At 31.1% G+C, this 22,969-nt stretch overlaps 1 protein-coding gene across 9 annotated transcripts in view; it reads right to left on the bottom strand.

The window, feature by feature from the left end:
• The window catches only part of LOC148620759 (kinase non-catalytic C-lobe domain-containing protein 1-like), a 51,874-nt gene that overhangs the window by 24,013 nt on the left and 4,892 nt on the right, over nt 1–22,969 (bottom strand). For 6 of the 9 annotated variants that reach the window (XM_088574538.1, XM_088574542.1, XM_088574543.1 and 3 more), the window contains exons 3-7: nt 13,028–13,048; nt 3,948–4,003; nt 2,393–3,139; nt 1,337–1,451; nt 35–171 (exon numbers count right to left, since the gene is read on the bottom strand). In XM_088574538.1, the coding sequence (XP_088430664.1) occupies nt 35–171; nt 1,337–1,451; nt 2,393–3,139; nt 3,948–4,003; nt 13,028–13,048 (1,076 nt within the window). Of the gene's footprint in view, nt 1–34; nt 172–1,336; nt 1,452–2,392; nt 3,140–3,947; nt 4,004–6,766; nt 7,010–13,027; nt 13,049–22,969 lie in introns of those variants that run through there. The other 3 variants (XM_088574545.1, XM_088574546.1, XM_088574547.1) reach the window with 2 other exon arrangements.

Below are 22,969 nucleotides of genomic sequence, written 5' to 3'. Positions count from 1 at the left end.
ATCTGCAAAAATAAACAAATTCACTTATTCTTACCTTATCTGAGAGCTCTCCTTTCTGTTGAAGTTCAGGTGACATGAATATAACTTCCAGTGGTTTATCTTCAGGGATGGCTTTAAATGTAATACTGCCATTCTCTCTTACTAACAGGGTATCCAATGACAGGTAGGCAGCTAAACACATATACAAAAGAGATTGTCAGTTGCCAGTTGTGGCAGTGTTCTACACTGGCAAAGTTATTTCACATGATTTTCACACGAATGAGCAAATAAACTTCGTGACAGTTTACATGAAATTCAATGTGGATCACGCCTTCACATGAAATTTACACGAGTTGTTTGCATGCAATTCACGTCAAGTGAATTTCACATGAAAATCATGTTAATTTCATGTGAAGCTCGATTAACATGAATTTCACTTGAAAAATATCTGCCTGTGTAGGATTCTACTATCCCCATCACCCAGGGCATATGAAATTTTGGTGTGGGAAAGTTGATTATTATGCCCCAGTTTTTCTTCGATAAGTAGAAAGCTTGAATTTTCTAAATGATTTGTTAAGTTTGGAAAGCAAACTTCAAAGTGTGGGAAAGCTAATCCTCGTTTAGAGTTTTTTTTAAACCTAAAATTTTGAAAAATCCTAGAACACTGTTTGGAGGTAAAAAAATATTAACCACTTAAATTGATTGATTGATTATAGTTTAATGTCCTTTGGCAGATATTTTTCATATTTTAAAAACAAATTTAATGATTAGGTGAATAAGCTGTGGGTGAGACTCTTCATTAATGGAATACAAAATGACATTTCACAAGGGTTTCCATAGGACTTACATCAGAAAAGAATATTGTTTTTGAAGGATTTTAAATTGGTCCTAAATATAAAAGATGACATTTTACTGTGAATAATAATAGAATAATTAATTGGAAAGAGTGAATAACCAAAATATTACGACAAGTGCCGAAGAATGCCTAGATTTCATGACTGTGCTGAACTTGTTCCGCACATGAGTTAAATCCTAAAGTTCTTGGCACAAGTTATCATATTTTGGTTATTCACAATAACCAATCGATTATCCTATTTATTATATAGATTCTCTTCATAATTTATCAATATTTTCAATATGAATTTTAATTTCTGTGATGGGCAGTTTGACATCAAAGTTGTGACGTTTTTTGCGAGAGAAAGTCTGAGAGTAAAATTACCAAATTTCTTTCATAGTGTGAATTATTGAAATTTATTACACTAGGACCATTCAATAAAACACTGTTATCTATATAATAACATATAATATCTTATAAAATACACCCAGTTCAATCTTTATCAAGCTGAGCAGAACTTACGCAGATGTTTCTTTTTCCTCTGAAGAGAATAGGCACCTTCTTTACACACAGCCCACATCTCTTCCTCTGTTAAGCTTCTCTCAATAATTCCTAATACTTCATTTATTGTAAAGCCCTAATAAAAAAAGAACAAGAGGGATAGAAATACAATCAACTTTCGAAAAACAAAAGAAAAAAAAACAACAACCAAAAAACTGTCTGAATTAGGTCTAATACTTCAGGAGAGTTTTTTTCTCTTTATTCCACATATTTAGTGAAGTTTTAAAATGACAGTGGAGCACTGACATCAATCTTTCAATTTATGAAAATAAACAAAAGCAACATATTTTTTTTGTCTTCTATTTTAATGTCTACCTTTTCCATGTAATCACTAAAGTGACATTATGACAAAGGTTTAAACTAACTACCTTTCTCATAAAATGATGTCAATTATGAACTTGGACAGAAATTAAAGGTGGTATTTTTTTATATCAATTTCATGAAAATCCATTAAAAAATTTAGAACAGATCTTACAAAATACATACACACACTAAGATGGAAGCAAAGTTTTCATACATCTGTCTCAAAATTGGAAAAAAGATGGAATAAAGAATATACCAGATTTGGTTTATCTTGGATGAAATACTATATTTATTCCTTGAAATTGTCAAGTTTAAAAAGATTCAAACAAAATTGAGAAATACCTTTGTATTCTATACACCTAATTTAGAAGCAATTTTTCATAACTCAAAATTAAGCAGAATGAAAAAAAATGCACAAATATCTTTTCAACAAAATGTTCGATTCCGTATAAAGTAGAAGGTTTTGTTTTTAAGTCTTCTCTTTTTCCTGATCAAATCTAGTTCTATATAGTATACAGCAGGAGATACAAAAATGTATACACAGTGTTGGGATCCTGACTATGTCATTAGGTATTAGGAAATAAGGAAAAAAAGCTCCAAAAAGTTTTAGCCTAAATTTCTCTACAGCACAAAAATTAAGGATTGCTAAAAATCAGTAACACACTTTTGGAAAAAGATGAGAGAAAAATACCTGCTACTATGTAAAACACAGACCTGTTTTCTCTTTGATCTACTTGTCTTTGCCTCCCCATTTTCCTTTGATGGAACAGTCTCTGAATGTTTTCGTTTCTGAGGTACAGGTTTGGCTTTGGGAGTATTTTCATTACTTTCATTATTGTTAGATAAATCCATATCAATAACACCAGAGTCATCATTCAGACAATTTTTCAAATTTGGTTTCTTTGGAATCGGTGGTTTAAATCCCAATGTATCGTTTGAATTTTCAACACTAGAAGTTCTATTCTTATTTTTCCTGTTATGTGGAGAACCTTGTTTTAAATTTCCTGTGGCAGTTGGTATCCCAGTATAAGCAGCTCTCAAGGCCATATCTTCTGTTGGGTCAGCAGACAACACTTGATCAGGAGAGGCAGCAGGAGTAGAGTGTTGCTGGGGATCAGTTAGATCAATACCTCCTGAGTCAGGCAAAAGTTTTGATTGAGTTTGTAGGTAATTTGCTATTCCAGCAGTCACATCAGCTAAACTGGAAGAACTGGCATCAGGAGCTGGCGAAAAATGTGCTTGAAATGATCCAATTTTACAACAAATTTCTGCTGAAGATTGTCCAACTAATTCCTCCTCACACTGAATTATTACTGATTCCAAGTCAGGTCTTTCATGTGGTTTTTCTGATGTCATGTACCCAAACAGCTGCCGAAGTTCCGAGCTTATTTCCGGTCGACCAGGTTCACCATTGTATTCTGCAGCATACAGTAAAGTCATTCCCAAGGAGAAAAGGTGTGACTGAAAACCAAAAATAAAAACAAAATCAAATCAACTAATATCAAATTCTAAAAAATACAACTAAATTTTCATCTACCTAAAATGCTCAGAGATTTTTACCCACAGAAAGGAACTTATATATCCCTCGGTAGACAAAACATAATTTAAAACCATAAATTACAGTTTCATTTTCTACCCTATTGTCTAACCTATTGTATATACTTTGTAAATGAATAAAAACAGATAGTGAAAAGTAATAAAAGTCCTTTTAAAGTTATAGAGAACAAATCCACATGCTGTTTAAAAAAAAAATGTTTGGCAATACTTCAATTAGAAATATTTTCCAGACATGTTATTATCATGCAAATGGTTTCTACATAAAAAATAGAAAAAACTGTGAACACAGCTCACTCCACCCATCCTAGCCAAGCTAGCTTATGTACTGAGACTGTGACTAGTTAAATAAACTATCCTATATTTAGCAAATAGTTCAAGATGTGCTGATGGTCATATAGACATGTTGGTCAGCACAAAAAATTATCTGGACTGAAGTGTAGCTGAGGACCATTGAGTTTTTGTGAGCCACCAACCAAAAAACCTTAAGTATTGTGAAATAACTGCTTTATTATATTATATTTTCAAATGAAGTTTACTCTGATGTATCAGTTTGGAAGAAAAGAAAAAAGCATTTACAACTTTTAAAATTATGACGTCACATTCTTAATTTGAAAGTGTGGCAGTCCATATAACATTATAGGGAAATATATATAAAAAAATGTACACAAATAAAAATATTAAAAGTATAATATGAATGTTTAGAAGATAATACCTTATAGGATTGTTCATTGTGTTCATACTCTGGAGGTATATACAGTTGTTCAGGCTCTGTAAATACAAAAAGGATTAAGTCCGAGACAGTATTGGCCAAATTTTGGTAAACAGGAAGTAAATGTCGAAAAGGCCTGAAATCAGACCCCATGATATGGGACCCTTACCTGATGCTGGATACCAAATATCAGAAGGCTGTGGTAAGAAATAGCTGAAAAAATTGTTACAAAAATAATTTCCCAGCAGCCTGACCAACATTTACCATATCTGATTTCCACTATGTGAAATTCGGCCAAAAATATGCAGAATTACCTTAGTATTTCTAACACTTTAAATTACTAGCTGACTTTGTAATAAGCTTAGTTTGCATGGACAATGTTCATTAACTTATATGCTATATGTACAAGTACTAAAGCTGTATGGTCTCAAAGAACCATCAATTCTAAAATACTTTAAAGAAAAATATAAAATAAAAATCAAGAAACACCCAAAAACCCAGTTACATACCAGTATGACTGATATGAAAAATATACCCAGTGACTAAAAATTCTATAAAATTTTTATTAAAATTCTATCAGTGATCTCAACTCAACAGATTCAAGAAACTACTGTTGATTCAAAAATAATTGCATGTAATTCCTGGGATTTTGTCACTTAATACCACTTTATTAGAAATTAACCTGCAAAAATTCAAAAATAGAGTTTAAGTAATAAAATTTCATGCAAGTTTTGACTATTGTGATTACATCCAAGTCACATTTTTTGAAGTAAGAATATTCCAACAATTTCTAAATATACAATATCTCAATGATCAGATACTTTCTATTCCTAGCCATACTAACAGATTGAAGAATTATGGGAAAAGAAATTAAAACTCCTACCCCCTTTTTTCCTACACTTAATTCCGACTTAGTACATCAAAAGTAAACTTAAGGTTGCATTTGACCGAATCAAGTATTTCAAATTAATTTTTAATTGATAAACTTAAAATCTGAAACATTTCTGTCAATCCAAATGGCTTATCAGACAAACAATCTAACAGACAGACAAACAGCATTACCTTGTTACTATGTATAAAATCAAGAACCATTCAGGGGCAATTAATACTTGAATAACATTGTGTGAACAGACATATATAGCTTCACATATTTAAATTCCTACAGAGAGTGACAAATAAATTAAACTTAATCACCATAATTTTAGGCAATTATTTTAAATAGCCACTATACCTAAAAGTTTATTTATGACCAGTTTAGTACCATTTCTTTAGTGACTAGTTTGATTAAAGTTCCTAGCTTCTATGACGTGTCACTCGCTAATTGGTAGCAATGACTTTAAATTTCATTCCTATATTATTTCAATATGAAAGTTAAAGTGAAGGTTTTATGGCTGACTTTACTTACAGAAGTATTTTTATTGGACTACATGACTAACACTCTTAGTGCAACAGCAGACATTCAATTCCTCTCTTACTAACTGCTGCAGACAGGCATTTCAAAATTCTTTGACATACTCAAAATCAATAGCCATTTGATAATGTTGTCTTAAGGAGGTAGACCTAAGGTAAGGGACATAACTCTTGATATCAGTGATATGTTTGCATCATATTCAATTTCACCAAAGCCTATAAAGCTTTCATTTGAAATAGAATGAAATCCATCCTAGCTATCTTGATGCTTAGATGGGATTGATGTTAAATGCTTAACACAAACATTCTAATGATTTGTAAGAGTTATGTCCCTTACCCTAGGTCTACCTCCTTGAAACATTCATTTGTTTGATTCTTATATTTTCTGAGAGGACTATCTGCAGCATCTAGTGTGAGTTCAGATAGCCAGAAGTTGTTTACATCATTCAGAAATGTTGTTTTCCTTAAATTACATAATAAATAAAGCTGTTTCCCCTGTTTCCTTAGTGATTTTCCAACCCTTTTTGGAGTCTGAATTTAGGCCCCATACCCAAAATGAAATACGCTCCAAATGCTCCAAGTTTCCCAAATTTCAGCAGTGTAGTTCCCAACTGTTACTGAAATGGTCAACATCAAGGATTTTTCAAAACCCTTGCCCTCATGTACATGTATATAGATTATTTCCCAAAGTTGCAAAGTTTTCACGATCTTTTCCCAATTGCATGGGCCCCAGGCCCCTTCAAAAAAACAGTAGGCAAATCACTGTCCCTAATATGTTCAGAAAATGGCTAAAGTATTATCAAAAATATGATATTTTTTTATTGGTAGCCCAAGTGCTGGATATGGTGTTTCTGCTAAAAATCAACATAATACAGTGATTATGAGTTGTCAAGTTTTGTAACCCTTCATGATACAAATGATTTTTATTATAAATTCCAAGTTATGTACAATACTTTATCAATTCAAATTTCCCAATTTAAAATTAATTGATGAGTCTGTCATTATAAAAAAAACACCTTCCTAACATTAACTTTGAATTACAACTACACCCCCCCCCTTTTATGCTGTAAACCAGTGTCTACAAAAATAAGTAAAGGTGGAAATATAGAAAATGAAAAGTACAAGAAAATATACATGTACTTTATATACTACATCTATTGTGGCTTTTCATTACAAAGAGTTTTAGCATGTTAGTGAAAAATTTCATATTTATATGATTAATAAAAATAAGTAGTAAATGCCTTTCAAATTCTGTCAATACTCTGAAATAATACACCTTACATGAAAACCGTTTTTATGTCAACCATTAAGCTGACAAAAGAGTCCTCAGTTTTGTCAAAAAGTACAATTAAAATATATAAAACAGTCATGTAATAATGGAATTCTATAGACATTTCTCTTTAGTTTCTTACCTTAAACAACATGAGAAAGAATAACACTAAATTTTAATGTCCAGAATTTGACATATCTTGTACTTAATCCACTTATTACATAAAAAGAATTGTTAACCATATAAAAACAATTCCACTCTACAAAAAAAAACTGTCAAGTTGCTGTCAAATCATTCCTATCTGTTACTTTCCCTCTTGGCAAAATTCCTACGCCCATTTTTCACACAATAAAAGATCAAAAACAGAACTTAATTGCACCCGTATTGTTTACCGAAAAGTTCCACAATCGTTAACAAGAATAGTAAAGTTATATGTTTGCGGAACTATATATTAGTTACGACAAAATAATTTACCGCAATTTTCATAAATATACTACTACTTAATCTTTCAAGTTAATGAACACATCTTAAAACTAGACTTTATTGTCTTTTTATAACTTGTATGGTACCAACAATGAACTGGTTCTGATATTAAATGATGTAGAGATAATTTGTTAATACCGATAGATTTGGACAAAGATATTTGCCGTAATAAATCCATGAGCCGATTTGCTAAGAGTATCTGTAAAAGGGTTTTGACATATTTAGATATGATTATGCTTTATTATCAAGATGGCTATTGTAGAAATTATCTGTAATCAATCATATTGATAAACAATCGTCAAAATTCAATGTTCTTTATAAATTCAGACCAAATATTGACTGTTGAATAAATGACTTTTTAACGAACAATAAAAAAATTTCAGGTGTGATATAATCAATGACTGGAAATAAAAATCTTTGGTAAAAAAAGAGATCAACTGTTTTCTGATTATGTTGCTCTGGCTTGTAAATGTTGGAAAAAATTATCCACGAAAAAAAAGTTCACAACGAAATGCTTTAGCATTTTTTTATAGTCTTTCAATCTAGAACTTTTGAACTCAAGAATATAAAGTTCTTTTTAAAATTCAATAACAAAGAAAATAACAAAATAAATTGTACATTTACACTTTTCAGAAAATATATCAAATATGATTAATAATATAACTTTACGATTTTTACACAAATTGGCGAAACTTGGGTAGAAATTAAGAAATTTGTGAAAAATGTTAAATTGACTCACCCTAATATTTCTCACACAGATCCAAAATATTTCGGTTATTTTTGCATTCAAAGAAATTATTTATCTAACTATTTTGATTGGCACTAAGCCCTGTTGATTCAGGAATACACTAAGAATGAAAGCAAACATTTTGACAACAATGCCACTTATTATTTTATCTTAACCTCCTTAAATGTATCGACCAATTCCACTGAAGTATAAGGGCCTATCATGTCCACTAAGGCCCACAAAAGATCAAATCAACACTTTAACCTAGTGGCACTGTTATGCAGTATTTATGAAGATTATTGAATTAAAAGATAAACAATTCGGGTAACAACACCAAAGACTTGATTGTCATTAAAATCTTTTGAAGTTTATAGAACTGATAATGGAGTGAAAGTGAATTTATTTTAATATGGGTAGATGCTCACCTGTTGTAAATCCAGAAATGGGGGGTGGTGGTGCTCATAAATGTCATAAGTCAATGAATCAAAAAGTGAATGCCTGATAAAAAACAAAAAAAAGACAAGAAAAAGTTCTAATACGTGTCCCTATTGAATATCTGGCATTTCTTCCACTAGTGTGAACAAAAAAAAAAATTCTCTCATAGGTGGAAGAAATCAGTTTTAATATGGTCATGTATTAGTACCTAATTTGTCCTGAAAAAGGCTGCATTTATCGGTGCATACACATCAATCTCTTAATAAGGTCTTTAGGCTTTGAAATTAAAAACTTCTAGAATGCATCATCTAGCTAAGAAGTTAGTAGTATGAAAGCGCTTTAATTCGTGGATAAAGTAGGAAGTATATTTTATTGGTTTATATCAATTCAGTCCCTTTGACCTACATGTGAATGGTCAACCTTCAAAAGAAAAACATCTCAGCAGGGGTTAAATTTACTTTCAAGAGTGTAAGGTGCAAGTTTCAAATCTAAGTTCATCTTGAGGAATAAAAACAATTCCAATAAAAAGTGTCAATTTAAGGGTGGAAACTCCAGGACCCATGTAAAGAAAATTTCAAAGGTCCAAGGTCATAAATTGAGGGTCCTGGACCTCAGACCACCATTAATTTCAACCCCAGAAGTGGACATAAAAATTGTTCATAATAGTCAACATAACAAAACATACCAATTTAAATCCAAGACCTAAAAGAACAATAGTCTCCTGAGTATAACAGACCAAACAATTTACCTACGCCTATTAATATAATGTATTTTATCAAGTTGTCAAACCTAGACAAATGTTTAGAAATAATATTTGCACTCAATTCCTTGTCTAATTGAATTTGAAAAAAAAAATTATTATTATATAGAAGAATACCATAATTAGCTCGATGCTTGATTACGCCCCTGTATGCAGGAGCATACATGCATGCATGCACACTAAGGTCTAAAAGAGATAACCAAGGAAGATAACTGTATTCAATTCATTACTATGGACTGTTTTGGAAGATTACAACCAGCAGATTGATCAATACTAAGTTTTGAACTCGTGCAGGGGGTTGATAGGATAGGTTGCTATTTGTTCCAACAATAGCAACTTAAAGGATGTCACTCAAAGCAACCTTAAATGCTGAATAAAGAAAAAATTAGTTTTTTTTTACCATAATTGTAACATCATTTTTAGCATTTTGCTTAATTGTTCATTGGCCAATCACTCATAGAATCTAGCTCAATCAATAACATTTCCATACAACGTTTGCTTTAATAACAAAAGACATAAAAGGCCATTCTAACAGTTGATGGATCTAAAATTTTAATTTCCGTCTTAGTAAATTAACCACACAATGCATAACAAAATGAAATTCCTACAATACTGTTTTTCTGAATTATTCAACTGATACTCAATTTTCTTTTATTTTGATCAATTTATTTATAATGTCTCATTATTTCAATATCGTAGCCATGCTTAAAAAATTGGAAAGTTTTTGATGTACAAAATCCACCTCATCTACAATCAAATCTTGTATTCAATAAACATGCAACACAATCAGATAACTAAAAAGAATTAAATATAACCACCAATTAAATATTTATTACCGCACCCTACAGCATCCAACACCATCAATTTTGTCATTTTTACTGCCGATTTTAAGAACAGATACAACCAACCACCGATTAGCAGTAAGTGCCCCGAGCAAGGATAAACATATACAATGTATTACTGTTGTAAGATTTGACTTAAACATATAGCTGAACCAATCTGACAACTTATCTAAAACTAGATTATAATATAACATATTAAGACTTGGAGCACTTCAAACTGAACAAGAAGTTTTTATGGATGTGTGGAGGACTAGGCAAGAAAATGGATAAAATGAGAACAAGACACTGATTCACTGTCAGAGTTGGTTAAAGCTGTGAGATCTTTAATTACTAAAGTTTTACAAAAGGTCAATGACGTAGTGAAACCTGTCTAAACTGAACCCCGAGTAATCTGTAAAATGGTCTAAAACAAACCCGAGTCATCTATTAAACTGTTTAAAACAAACCCTGAGTCATCTGTAACCCTGTCAAATCCAGACACATTTTATAGCCCTAGTATATCAATTTAATTATTTTGAACCTTGTTAAACTAAACATTTGTCTATAGAGAGTAAAATTTTGAAGTCAAAAAGGAGTTCTGTTCAGACTGGCTTCACTGTATATCTAATACCAGGACATAAGAAACTTAAATTTGTAGATTAAAATATTGAAAAAATGCACCTCAGGCATAATGGATAACTTCGTTGTTGAAGACATGCTGATAGTTACCCCCTTTTAAAATGCATCACAGATGTAGTGGATGACTTGGATGGTAGATATGTTGATGATTTTGTAATTATTTTCCTAAGTTTTCCTTCCTTAAAACCTAAAACTTATGAGCAAGTTTATACAAAAAAGACAAATTAAGCTGAATTGTTCTGAATGAATACAAAATAAAAAAAAAATTAAAATTACCAGAAAGTGTGTGTACAACAAAAATCACATTATTAAACAGAAACTAACTCTGTATAGGCAGACAGGCAAACTAATGGATACATATTTTTCCCTTAAACTACTGTATTTGCATATCAAAAATCAAACATTTTAAGCTCGTGAGCAAGTTTATGTTTTGGCAAGTTGCTAAAATAAATTTTGCAAAATTATTTCAAACCCTTTAGAATTAAATGTAACAAATGAATCAGCATAATTCAACAACAGTATTAAAACATTATGCGTAGACAAAAAGACTATTTAAATGTAAATATGGACTACTTTAGGTCCCAGTAGAAAATTCATTTATGCTCTTTCATAGTTATTTTGTCAAGTCATTCAATTATAGGCCACAGTCTTGTAGTCATTTCCACAAATCTGTTTTTATCTTTTTTGACATTTGGTGATCATTTTCTCTTCATTTGAGGACCTGCCATGATAGGAAGGACCACAGTCCATTATATTGCTAATTAGTCCATGTCCATCTCAGGACCCCGTTTGACAGGTAGATAGTTTGTTATACATGTCACCTCTGGGTATGACATGGTTTTATACTAATTAGCCGTCCACCTGGTTTATAATTGTAAGTCTTTGTAAGAATCAGGCAAATGGGAAAAATCAGAAACATGCATGTCAAAACCCCTCCGATCTGACAGTGTAATATTACTCAAGGATACTTTCTCTATTTGAAAAGACCATTATTTGATCTCTGCATCACAGGCTTTGCTTAGACATTTTTCAATAGAATGATCTCAGAAAAATAAGGTTTTTGACAGAGTTATCTGCCCTTGATATGTTCATTTTCAGTGCATTTCAATGAAATTATAACTCAATGGTCCAGCATGATATAGCAAATCTTGTCTGTTTTCCTTGATTTTGATGGTGCAAATAGTCAAAATACACTACCAAACTGACAGATTTTTTCATACCATGTTTCACCTTCTGCCTGATTCTTACAGGGACTGACACTTACTGAACATGAAGTTACAACTTTCTCATGAATCTACAATACTTCTTAAGGTTGTGGCAGTTTTATTCTGTGGACGTTTTCTTTATTTAATTAAAGGAGAGATGAGACCTTTACTATCAATTGAAACATGAATTTAGATTGCAATCATAGTTTAACTTACTCAATTTGTATAACCGTTTGTTTTCAGTTTATTCATATTTAACAAAAGTATTTAAAAGGCAAAAAAAATCCATATTTCTTTCTTTTCTTTTTTTTTTTTTTTTTGATTTTGTAAAAAAATATACATAAAAAATATTTAAATAGATTCAAACAGACAAATAATTCCACCAAGTCACTTTAGACAAAAAAAGGCCCATTATGTAACTCCAGTGACACAGAAGTCTAGTATGTAACTCCAGTGATACAGAAGTCTAGTATGTAACTCCAGTGACACAGAAGTCTAGTATGTAACTCCAGTGACACAGAAGTCTAGTATGTAACTCCAGTGATACAGAAGTCTAGTATGTAACTCCAGTGACACAGAAGTCTAGTATGTAACTCCAGTGACACAGAAGTCTAGTATGTAACTCCAGTGACACAGAAGTCTAGTATGTAACTCCAAGACACTGAAATATACTATGTAACTACAGAGACACCAATCTCTACTTTGTAACAGCAGAGACACAGAAATGTACTATGTAACTGCAGAGACACATAATTTTCATTCTTTGTCACTCCAGAGACAATTCATTATTCTATTATGTATTTCAAGAAGTCCACTAGGTTATGTTAGAGACATACAGTAATTCTTCTATGTAACTCCAGAGAATGAAATTCTATGTAACTCGAGAGACTTGAAATTCTACTAAGTAACTTCCAGACACAAATGACTACAACACAGAATTTACATGATTGTTACATGCAGTAGCTGTCTACTTGTTAATTAAATAACTCTTGGTAAAAGGGAAGAGCTCAGAAGATAGTTCTACACAAAGAATGGTACTTATCTTATATTAAAAAAATAATTAATTCATGAGTAAATACAGCAAAACAATTTCTATAAAAAAAGAAAACTTGAAATAATACATGTATGATAATTATTTTGCCTCATTTATCAAGAACAAACAGAAATTAAAAATGTTGGTATCTAATGTAAAAATGATTAAGGGCACAATGAGGAAATGAATGTACATGCTGTTTTAATGAATATGATATGATACATTCTAGAAAAATAGTGTAAGACAACAATGCTACATATGCGTCACACAACATTACGATGACAAATTTACTACACTTACGGTCCATAAATGGATCCCAGCCTGTTGAATTGAAATAGAAAACGAAATTTTAAATTGATTTTTTTAATAAAAAAATAAAGATAACAATAAAAAAACAGAATAGAAGACATCCTGACACATGTTTACTAAAGAGAAATAGTACATCATTAAAGACATTACACATCAAATTTGCTACTGTGAGAGTATTTTAATTTGTGGATATCAATTTTCGTAGATTAGGGAAGAAACACAACTTTGTGGATTCTTGATTTGTGGTTTTGAGGTTTCCAGTACACACATCAATGGGATTCTTCTTTTTGTTGGGAACCATATTTCATGGTTTGGCCTACCCACGAAAACCACAAAAATTGGTACACCAAGAACAAAAGTACTTCCTCAGTACATCTCTTTTAATCCAAAATTCTAAATGAAATCTCCACAGAAACCTCAGTTACTATGTGCCTAATATTCTACTTGCCATATTATTTTAACAAGTATCAGGATTCAACATTTTATAAACTATAAAAAAAATCAAGCAATCTTTTACATCATCTTACAATGAAAATGTCCAAAGTTGTGCTATTTTAAAATAGACCCTGGGGAAACTTTTTCCTTATCAAGCGATTTCCCATCTTTCCATCCATTTTTTGTTTGCTCAATTTTGTACATTTATCATGTAAAGGGAGATAACTTTTTTTCAGATCTGATCAACTGTTTAACCCAGGTTCAATTAATACTATGTTTCCAATCTGTACCTAAAACAAAGGATCTAAAGGAGTTTTTGATCCTACATAATTTTTTATTTCATCCACACTTCAACATTCCATTAATTATAAAGAGAAAAATGTGTTTTTTTCATACCCCCCTCCCCTCGAATCTTGGTTCCATTGATTAATCTAATATCTGCTTTTATCCTCTTGATAACAACATCAATTCAGATATTGATACCTTAGATGAGCAAAGGGAATATGTCATTGCAAGAACAGGAAAATACATCAGGCAAATATCAGGATAGACACAGAAGTGTTGAAAACCAAAAACTTTTAGATAAGCTGTTCATCACATTTTTCATAACAATATGTAAGAAAATCAAGATTTGAAATTAACAATTTCGGCTGTAATGATTCAGTAGCTCAATTACAAACACCTATTTTTGTCTTGAGGCATTTTTCATATCAATTTAAAATAATTAAGCAAAATCTAAAACCTTTACTATGCAATAATTACTTGAGAAATTGAATTGTACCAATTCAAATTTATAACCCATTCTTGACCTTACAGTACATAACCCATTATAATAAATCAAACTTGGGCCCAATCCTCCATACTTAAATTACAAATAATTAGCACACCTTTAAAAAGTGGTACAAAAACATCCATTTATAAACTATATATTTCCAATATACATATCCTGATTGTATTCAAATATATTGATCAATTGCCATATGGCTGAAATAAATTTCTTTTCATATATAACTTTCAAAATTAAATTGCTACAACAAATATTTGATAAAATCATTTGTACTTAAGAAACTTTTTATCAACAAATTTACAGCAAATTCAGTTAAACTTTCCACTAAAGACTTGATAATTTTACAGCAGATTCAGTAAAACTTTCCACAAAACATAGTTGATAGTTTCACAACTGGTTTAGTGTAACTTTCAACATTAAAAAATCCTAATTCTTCAAAATAAAGCGTTGCGGAAATTGTCATGCTAAGAATACCCTTACTCATTTCAAATCCTTTAATGGATCGTTACACTGCAAGTCAAGGACTTTATGAATTATAAATGAGAGAAAACAGAAAAAAATCATCATTTCAGAGTTAAGCAGGGTACCAAATGTGAGATCATTCTGTCTTGTAAAAGCTCAAAAAAAGGAGACCAGAAATAGAAAGTATTATGTTATAGAACAGCCCCATCTTACAAATGGGTTATAACATATTCAATATTCCTACTCCGGTGCTCGCCTTTAGCCACTAGCCCGGAGCCTGGGGCTAGTAAAAATTCATTTTGGCTACTGAAATGATATGTACATTTCTTGTTTCGGGCTAGTTGAATCCTATACAGTCCTCTATTATTTGGGCTAGTTGTTAAGAATTTTGAAGGAAAGGACTGTTTGCAATGATTTTATGGAACTTAACTTTTGTGGAACACCTCTCCTAATACATTCACTGTCAAAATTGCTCTGGTCATTTAGATTGATTTGCTGGACTACTGTTTTACAATGTCCATATGCAAAACTGTTGATGAATCAAGTGCACCCTTCTTGTACTAAACCTCTATTCTAGACCATAACTTAAATGTGCCAGCTCACACAACTGCACCCAATTCAGTCACATTATTTTCATCAGAGTTAACTTTTGTCATCTAAATTTCCTCTGTATGCTACCAAATGGCTAAACTAGGAGACTAAAAGGGTAGCCTATCTTCAAGAGTTTTCAGACCATAAGGGAAAGCCTAACAGCCAACCAAAATCTGTGGATAGTACACTGCTTCATTTATGTTTTTAATACCCCATCTGTAGATTCTTTTTAGAATGCTTCTTGGAGCCACCATTGACATAAAAATTCACCATCCCTACCCATCCTCTTATTTTGATAGTGGCAGTCAAAGCTTTTTTTACCCCACTTCCCTTCACATTTGCAGTTTCAAAACAGATTATGTGTCAATGAAAACAAGAGTAAGTAAACAGTCAGATGTGTTTGTTTGTCCTATTCTCCTGGAAATGAATAAAGCAGATTACACAAGGCCACATACCAGTAGTTTTAATCTGATAGCATTCACTCCATTCTAAATGAGATAACAAAATATTCAATTTTTATAACAAGACATTATTTACAAGATCCCAAGGTACAACTTTGTGAACTGAAGGTAGTTAAATACCTATTAGTTTTTAATAAGTGGAAGTACTATTGAAAAGCACTTTGAAATTGCTAACATTTCTAAAGCTCATGCAAGATATCAATTGCTATCTGCTAAAAACAAGTACCAAAATTCAATGATACAACTCTGTAAGTAATACATGCACTACAATTTATTTACTTCTGTTTTTGCAAGCATTCAATCAATCAAGTGAACCCTGTAATTTTAGTGCTACCATAGTTATATTAGTTTGTCCAGGAATACAAAAACCTGCAGGGTGTCATAATACCCAACTCTAGACTACAAAATGGCCCAAAACTGACCATTTGGTACCCATTTTCCTATAGTCCCCGCCTAAAGCAGAGAACCATCAACTCTGCTTTTCAGTCATTAAAACAGTAGTCAACTGTGCATGAGTCTCATAAGACTGATATTCTGAACTTCAAAGTGTGTCAGAAAAAGGATAAGGCATAACTTTAAATACAGTTTTTATTATAAGGCCAAAACACATAAAATGTTCATTTCCTGCTTTGAGACCTGTCTTAAATTAATGCACTTTTTTTTGCCCGACCTAACAAATTTTTAGTCTAGTTCACTTGGAAAGTGATGTCAACTCATGTTATCCACATCACATAGATAAATTACCTTAATTGATGTAGCAGGCATTCACACTGTATTGCATGTATACTCAGATACAAATTTAAGTCAGCTTAGCATTCACATGTGAATGAGGTTCCATTTGAATTCACAAGGAAACTACTGATATCCACTGGATTCAGTATTTAGATTTGTATGTTGCTACATTCATATACACCACTGTCAACACAAATTTTAATTTCTCCACTCTCCACAGTGGAGTCACCATTTCAAAAATTGTTTGCAGTTTAATAATTTCGCCTAAATTATAACAAGGTATATTTAATGGTGCTAGCAGTTTAATAACATTTCTCAGTTAAGAACAGAAAAAAAATACTGAAAAGTAAAGTGGAGCAACTTTATCCTTTTTTTCACTTTGGAGGAGTCGCAGTGGAGTCACAGTGGTGGAAATAAGTGACTCCATTGTGGAGAGTGGAGAAATTTAAAGTTTGGTTGACGATAGTGTAACTGATGAATGTGTATCCCAATACCTATTTCAAATTTTCATTATTGAATTCAAATCAATTCACCTATGGATCTTCATCACTTGTGAAAACATGCACATTTCTTTTGCTTTCAGTGTATGCGTAAACTTGGTATAAACATCTAGTCTGAGACCCCTATAGAGTTTATATCAAATATTTTCTCAAAATAAAATGGTTTTATCTACCTACTCAAACTTCTAAAGCCAGGTTTACAGGAAACAAATCTTATTTTGTTTTGGCCTAATAAAGACTAGGATCAGAAAGAATTTCAACTTGGCAGCTGGCCAGATATTCTGATTCATTTGTTACTTGTAAACTGCCAAATAAATTAATTCACCATTCTTAACTGCTTATGAGTTACCCTATCTTATATGTGCCTTCAAAAGTTAATACCTAATGACTCAAATGCTTTCATTTAAATTTCCAGTCCAAAAAATTGATACCATTGCAAACAATTTATTTTCTTAAATGTCAAAGGACCATATCTAAATAAATATCAGAAATCAGAAACAATATTATTGAATGATTAGTCTCCCTAACAGAAATTGGAAAACAGGGCTTACTTCAATTTTTCCAATATTTTATACTTTTTGAATGTTTTGATTGGTGTTTTTTGGCAACTGATTTAAATAAACTAAGAATGTTTTAATGGCAAAGCAGTACAGTAAAAAAGTGTATTTTTTACGCACTTCACAATATTTATAGTAATTCTAATACATGCATTATTTTATTTATTTTCAATTTCTCATTTTAATCCATCAACTGACACAGATCATACATCGTAAAGCTATTCACAGACTCAAAATTAAGTATTACAGATTTTTTTGGCAAGCCTCCCCCCCTTTTTTTTTTTTTAAATATTGTGAACAAGAACATAAAAAAATCTCAAATTCCAACAATGGTCTCTATATAAAGTGAATACAATGCATTGACACATTTCTCAATAACAGCATGAATAAACTTTTTATTTTATACAATACATCCCCATGAAATAGACTTTACCATCTGCATTGAAATCACCACATATTGTAACAATAAACCATAAAAACAAGTTCTACCATTGAAATTGTGAACAAAAGATGAAAAATATGGATCAGTTTTCAAAACAAAAACCTAACTACAAAAGTCTTTTTTGCCTTTACCTACATTGTATGATATATGATCTAAAGCTGAATGTTTACTTGGTATCAAATTACAATTCACAAGAAAGAAAGAGTTATCATGTCATGTCAAGACAAGGAGTATTAAGTTTTGTGTCTCAAAACTGTCTGAGCAATATTTTTAAATGACACTGACTGCAATAAATTGATTTTAGATGAGAAATTATGGAAGTCAAACTGATACTTAAGGAAAGTTGCTATAGTTTCTGACATAAATTACACAGGTTTTGTTTCTCAATTGAACCTTTCCATATAAAAAAGATTGTGTTGTCTTAACTGTGGGGGAGTATATCCAATGTCATGAACTAACATTTTAATATTGTAAAACTTGCACAATGGCATCTTGTGAAAGAGAATTTGTGAAAGTTTCATCAAAGGCCATTCAGCAATTTTAGAGGATTGCAGATTAGAAGGAAACCCTTTTGGTCAACTAATGATTGCATCAGGAAACCCTAAAATTCATTCATATGGAAAAAGCAAATAAGAGGTGCACTATGGCATAAAGTGATAAAGTACTTTCATCAAGAACCACTCAGCAACTTTATGGCAGTTGTGTACAGTCAGCATGATCATTAAATACCTCCTGCTTTCAATGCAGAATCTGAATATTTACTGGACATTTGGTTCAACTGATCAAAAATGTTTACCAGACCAAGCTAATTTTTTGTAACAATTTTACTGATTTCTGACAGATCTTCTGACTACCAAGACTTTTTTTATCATGACATGATTTGAACCTGATATAGGGAGACTCCTGCCAACCAAATTAACTTTGTCATATTAGTATACATTTAATATCCCAAACAAAGATATATATTCATGATAAACCTATCTACACAACTGTCTATTGTACCACCATTGTGTTAAGTCAGACACTCGTAAAAATTGATCCACATAGCAAAGAAATAAATGGAAACTGATGGCAATACTGTCAGTTTGTACAAGGGAAGGCCAAAATTTTAAATATTAATGTCAAATGGCTGTGTATCCCAGGAAGAGAACATGCTCATTTGGTATCTTGATTCTTATTGTATCATTGTGCCAAGTTTCATAATGATGTGATTTATCATTCAAAGCAAAACTTAGCTAGGGCATTGGACTGGATACAAAGTTTATGTTGGAAGTGAAAGAAAAAGCACAATTTTGTTTGCTAATTGTTTGAGAAAGAAGAGAGGACAAAAACATACCACTGGTTCTTCTGGTTCCTTCAACCGTTTTTTTTTTCAATTTGTATCACAGCATAAAAAGACAAAGTAATTATCTGTTTAAAAAATTGAACAAATGCATTTTAAATGATATGTTTGGGTTTACTTTCCTCTGGGCTCAATATGGGATATTTTTTAAAACAAGAATATATATATTTTTTAAATCTTTCTCCATCAAATGCTATGGTACGGTTATCATGAAAACAGTTCTTTGGACAGTTAATACAAATCTCAAATTTCTATCCAGATGGTTTATTTTAAGAGTATCCTTTTTCACACTTGGAAGAACGTTTAGTGTCCACCACCTATAATCATCCGATTATGAATAAGAAATTTAAACTTTTTTCTTTTTAAATTCAGTTTCCATGGATTTTCAAGTGTGTAATTTCTATTGAAATTAAATATGCAAGTCACTGTCAACTTTTTTTTTATTTCACAGAATTTAACATTTGTTATTCATTTGAAAATTCACACAAAAGATTTTTTTCAAATATTTTTATAAGGTGAACATCTGATAATAAACTTTTATGTATCACATTAAAATGATGTTCCAGAGTACATATTTTAAACAAAATGAGGGAAAAATTGGTCAAGACAGTACAAATTTCTGACACCAGAATACAATAGAGGATAAAAACTGAAGTTCTATCGTAGGTTATCCATATCTTTATACAAAGTAAGGCAAGGAAATATTTCCACAAAATATTGTAAAATCAACGAAAATTTTAATTAAGAAAGAAAGTGTAGAAAATATTCATGTCCATATTGTCTTCCATGGCAGATTTAAAAATAAATAGAAGAACACAATTAGAAAACCATACTTCCACATCTCAAAAATCTTTTTAAAATGCATCTTCCAAAGAAATGACATCTTTTTAGCACCAATAAAATTTGAAGAAGACAACCAATCCAGATTCACTCTAACAGAAGTAGAACCCTCATCTCAGATCTTTTGATAAATTTAATGTATGGGAGTATTTCCACCATATAGGTGGAAATTTGTTTGCCAATTTGGCGAGAAGCGGACATAAATTTGTAGATAATGTTTACATATACCTCAGGTTTGCCATAAAGTCAGGTAATTCAAACAGTATAGGTCTCAAACTTTAATAATCAGACAGAGAAAGGTCAGTCAGGAGGCAGCTTGATGGATACACAAATATTCTATTCTATATTCGGAATGGGAAGGTATGAAATGAGAAGTATTGGTAATCTCTTTCTGGATTCCAAAGTAAATGCACTACATTTTGGTGTTTACTACCCTGTAGTTAAAACACCATTTTTCATACAATGAAATACTGAAAATTGCAAGTTTGTCATTTTAGTTAAAAGGTAATTGTATTTTTAGTGATTTTGAGAAAAAATCAGAAATCAGTAATGCTAAAAGTCCCATAATGCAAGTTTTTATCACAATTTCATGTATTTACAGTATCTTATCCTGTCAGAAACTACTGAAAATGTGTTTTTTATAGAATAGCTCAGAAAACATTAAACTGATAGCTTTCTTTATACAAGGGTAGGAGGTATGGGTGTACAGCCTCACTAAGCCCTGTACCCAGCCTTTGTTAAGTTTTTGATAAAAAAATTAAAATTGCACAAGCTATAATGGTCAAATACATAGTAAAAAAGTATATCATTGAAGGACACAGAAACTAACAAACTTACATCCATTTATAAATAAAATGGATTATCCCTTTAGAAAATGTCAATGACAATATTTGACATAAAATTACCAAATAAATGGTCCCCATTGTAGTTCAATAATATTTTTTATGGAATTCATTGATTAAAAGTATTAAAATCTCTATATCCTTTAAAAATCCATCATTTCTTAAATCATGGTAAATACATTATCTCACAAATATTTAATCAGGGTTTAACAGACAATGGGGGCTAACACTAATGATGTCTCGCTCCATGGGTATCTATTGTGCCCCGAAATAATCACTTTTTATATAGACCACTTAAATTAGGGAGTTTTAAACCTAGTTTTTAAGAATTAAATGAATCAAGATGATACTTAAGTGGGTATAAGTCTAATAAGTGGTATAAATTTTCATAAGGAAAAAGATTTGTAATAATACATAGCAGTACTTCTGAAGGATTTTGCTCTTATGATAAAATTGTGATATTTGTGGAACATTATGGAATGGATAACTTTATACTTAGTCTACGTGTCTAAACACCATAAAAATATTGCACTAAAATTCATTAAAAAAACTGTTAGAAAAATCACAAATCTGAGATAATTTGTGAACATTAGCGAACACTATGGCAGTTTGTGCCTTAAGCCACTAGCCCAAAGCCTGAGACTAGTAAAATTCCAGGTTTGAGAAAAATCTGAGAATTTCAGTTGTGTTTGTAAGAAAAACTACTGAGACTGACTGTTTGGGCTAGTAGTTGAAAGAGTTCATGGCACAGACTGCTATGGGATGGACAGCTTTATACTTAGTCAATAAGTCTACAAAATACTATAAAAGTCATTGCATTAAAATTCAGTTAAAAAATCCTATAAAAACCACAAAACATTGGTTTGCAAAACACACAAGTTATTGCCTATCAAATTCCTATACAAGTGTCAAATTTCTAGTCAAAACTTTTGAATAATTTAGCATTTTCGCCTACTGGTTCGAAATAAACAAGACTTAATTCTTTTATTCTATCAACTGCTCAATACAAAATGAGAGAAACATGTCACAAATATATAAATGATTTTTTGCAAAATGACAATTAATTATATAACACATATTTTGCATTTAGAATGCAATTTCTATCAAATATGTATGAGAAGTCACAATCCGTCCTTTCAAAAAGAGAACTGAACTTCATCCATGCACTACACTAGGTTCATTTGATAAATATTGGTATGATCAGTATGCATCAACCACAATTTAAATTCATTTTTAATTAAGGTGCGTTTATAAATGATCTATTCTTAATATTGCATTTTCAACATTCAAACACACCTTAACATGAATTACACATTTCACTTTTACTCATATCTGCTTTAATAATGTTTTCTAACCAATACAAATTAATAAATATTTCATGAATACAGATGCTTCATTTCAACCCCTACAAACAAATTAGTAATTTTTAGGCTTAAAATAAGTTTCAAATGTTATATATTTTAGGTACAATGTAATTTCAAAGGACAATTAAGTTACCAGTATCTTAGGTAAAAAAAAAAACAATATATCTGTTTCTTGGTACCCTACCTACCCTAGTTTTTTGTGTCTATCCTAAACATTTTATAGCTTTTTTGACTCAAACTCTTTTAAAGTATAGATTGTTTCCCCATTAATTCAATTTAAAATGTTTTTGAAAAATAAAATAAATTTTCCTACCTACATACCCTATCTTTTTCTTGCTGGTGTCTTAAATAAATCATACACTTCTTTCAATACTGTTTAATGGAATAAAGCACACGATACAACCCCCAGCCCCCCCTCCCCCCCCCAATTCCTACAAACCCCAATCCCACTTGTCTAAATTGTTTGAACTTCAAAACTCCAAAATTTGAAACCAATTATAAACAAAAGGAACTGTCCTTCCATAATGGCAAACACTGCATGTATTAAAATATATTAAAATTCATCAAAGTTTTTTTGA

Source organism: Perna viridis, chromosome 3 (genome assembly GCF_037379345.1).
Source record: "Perna viridis isolate PV_CMFRI_1.1 ecotype Kerala chromosome 3, ASM3737934v1, whole genome shotgun sequence".
Classification (NCBI taxonomy): Eukaryota; Metazoa; Mollusca; class Bivalvia; order Mytilida; family Mytilidae; genus Perna; species Perna viridis.
Note: the sequence above shows the minus strand (reverse complement) of the source record. Positions and strands in the feature narration are given on the sequence as shown.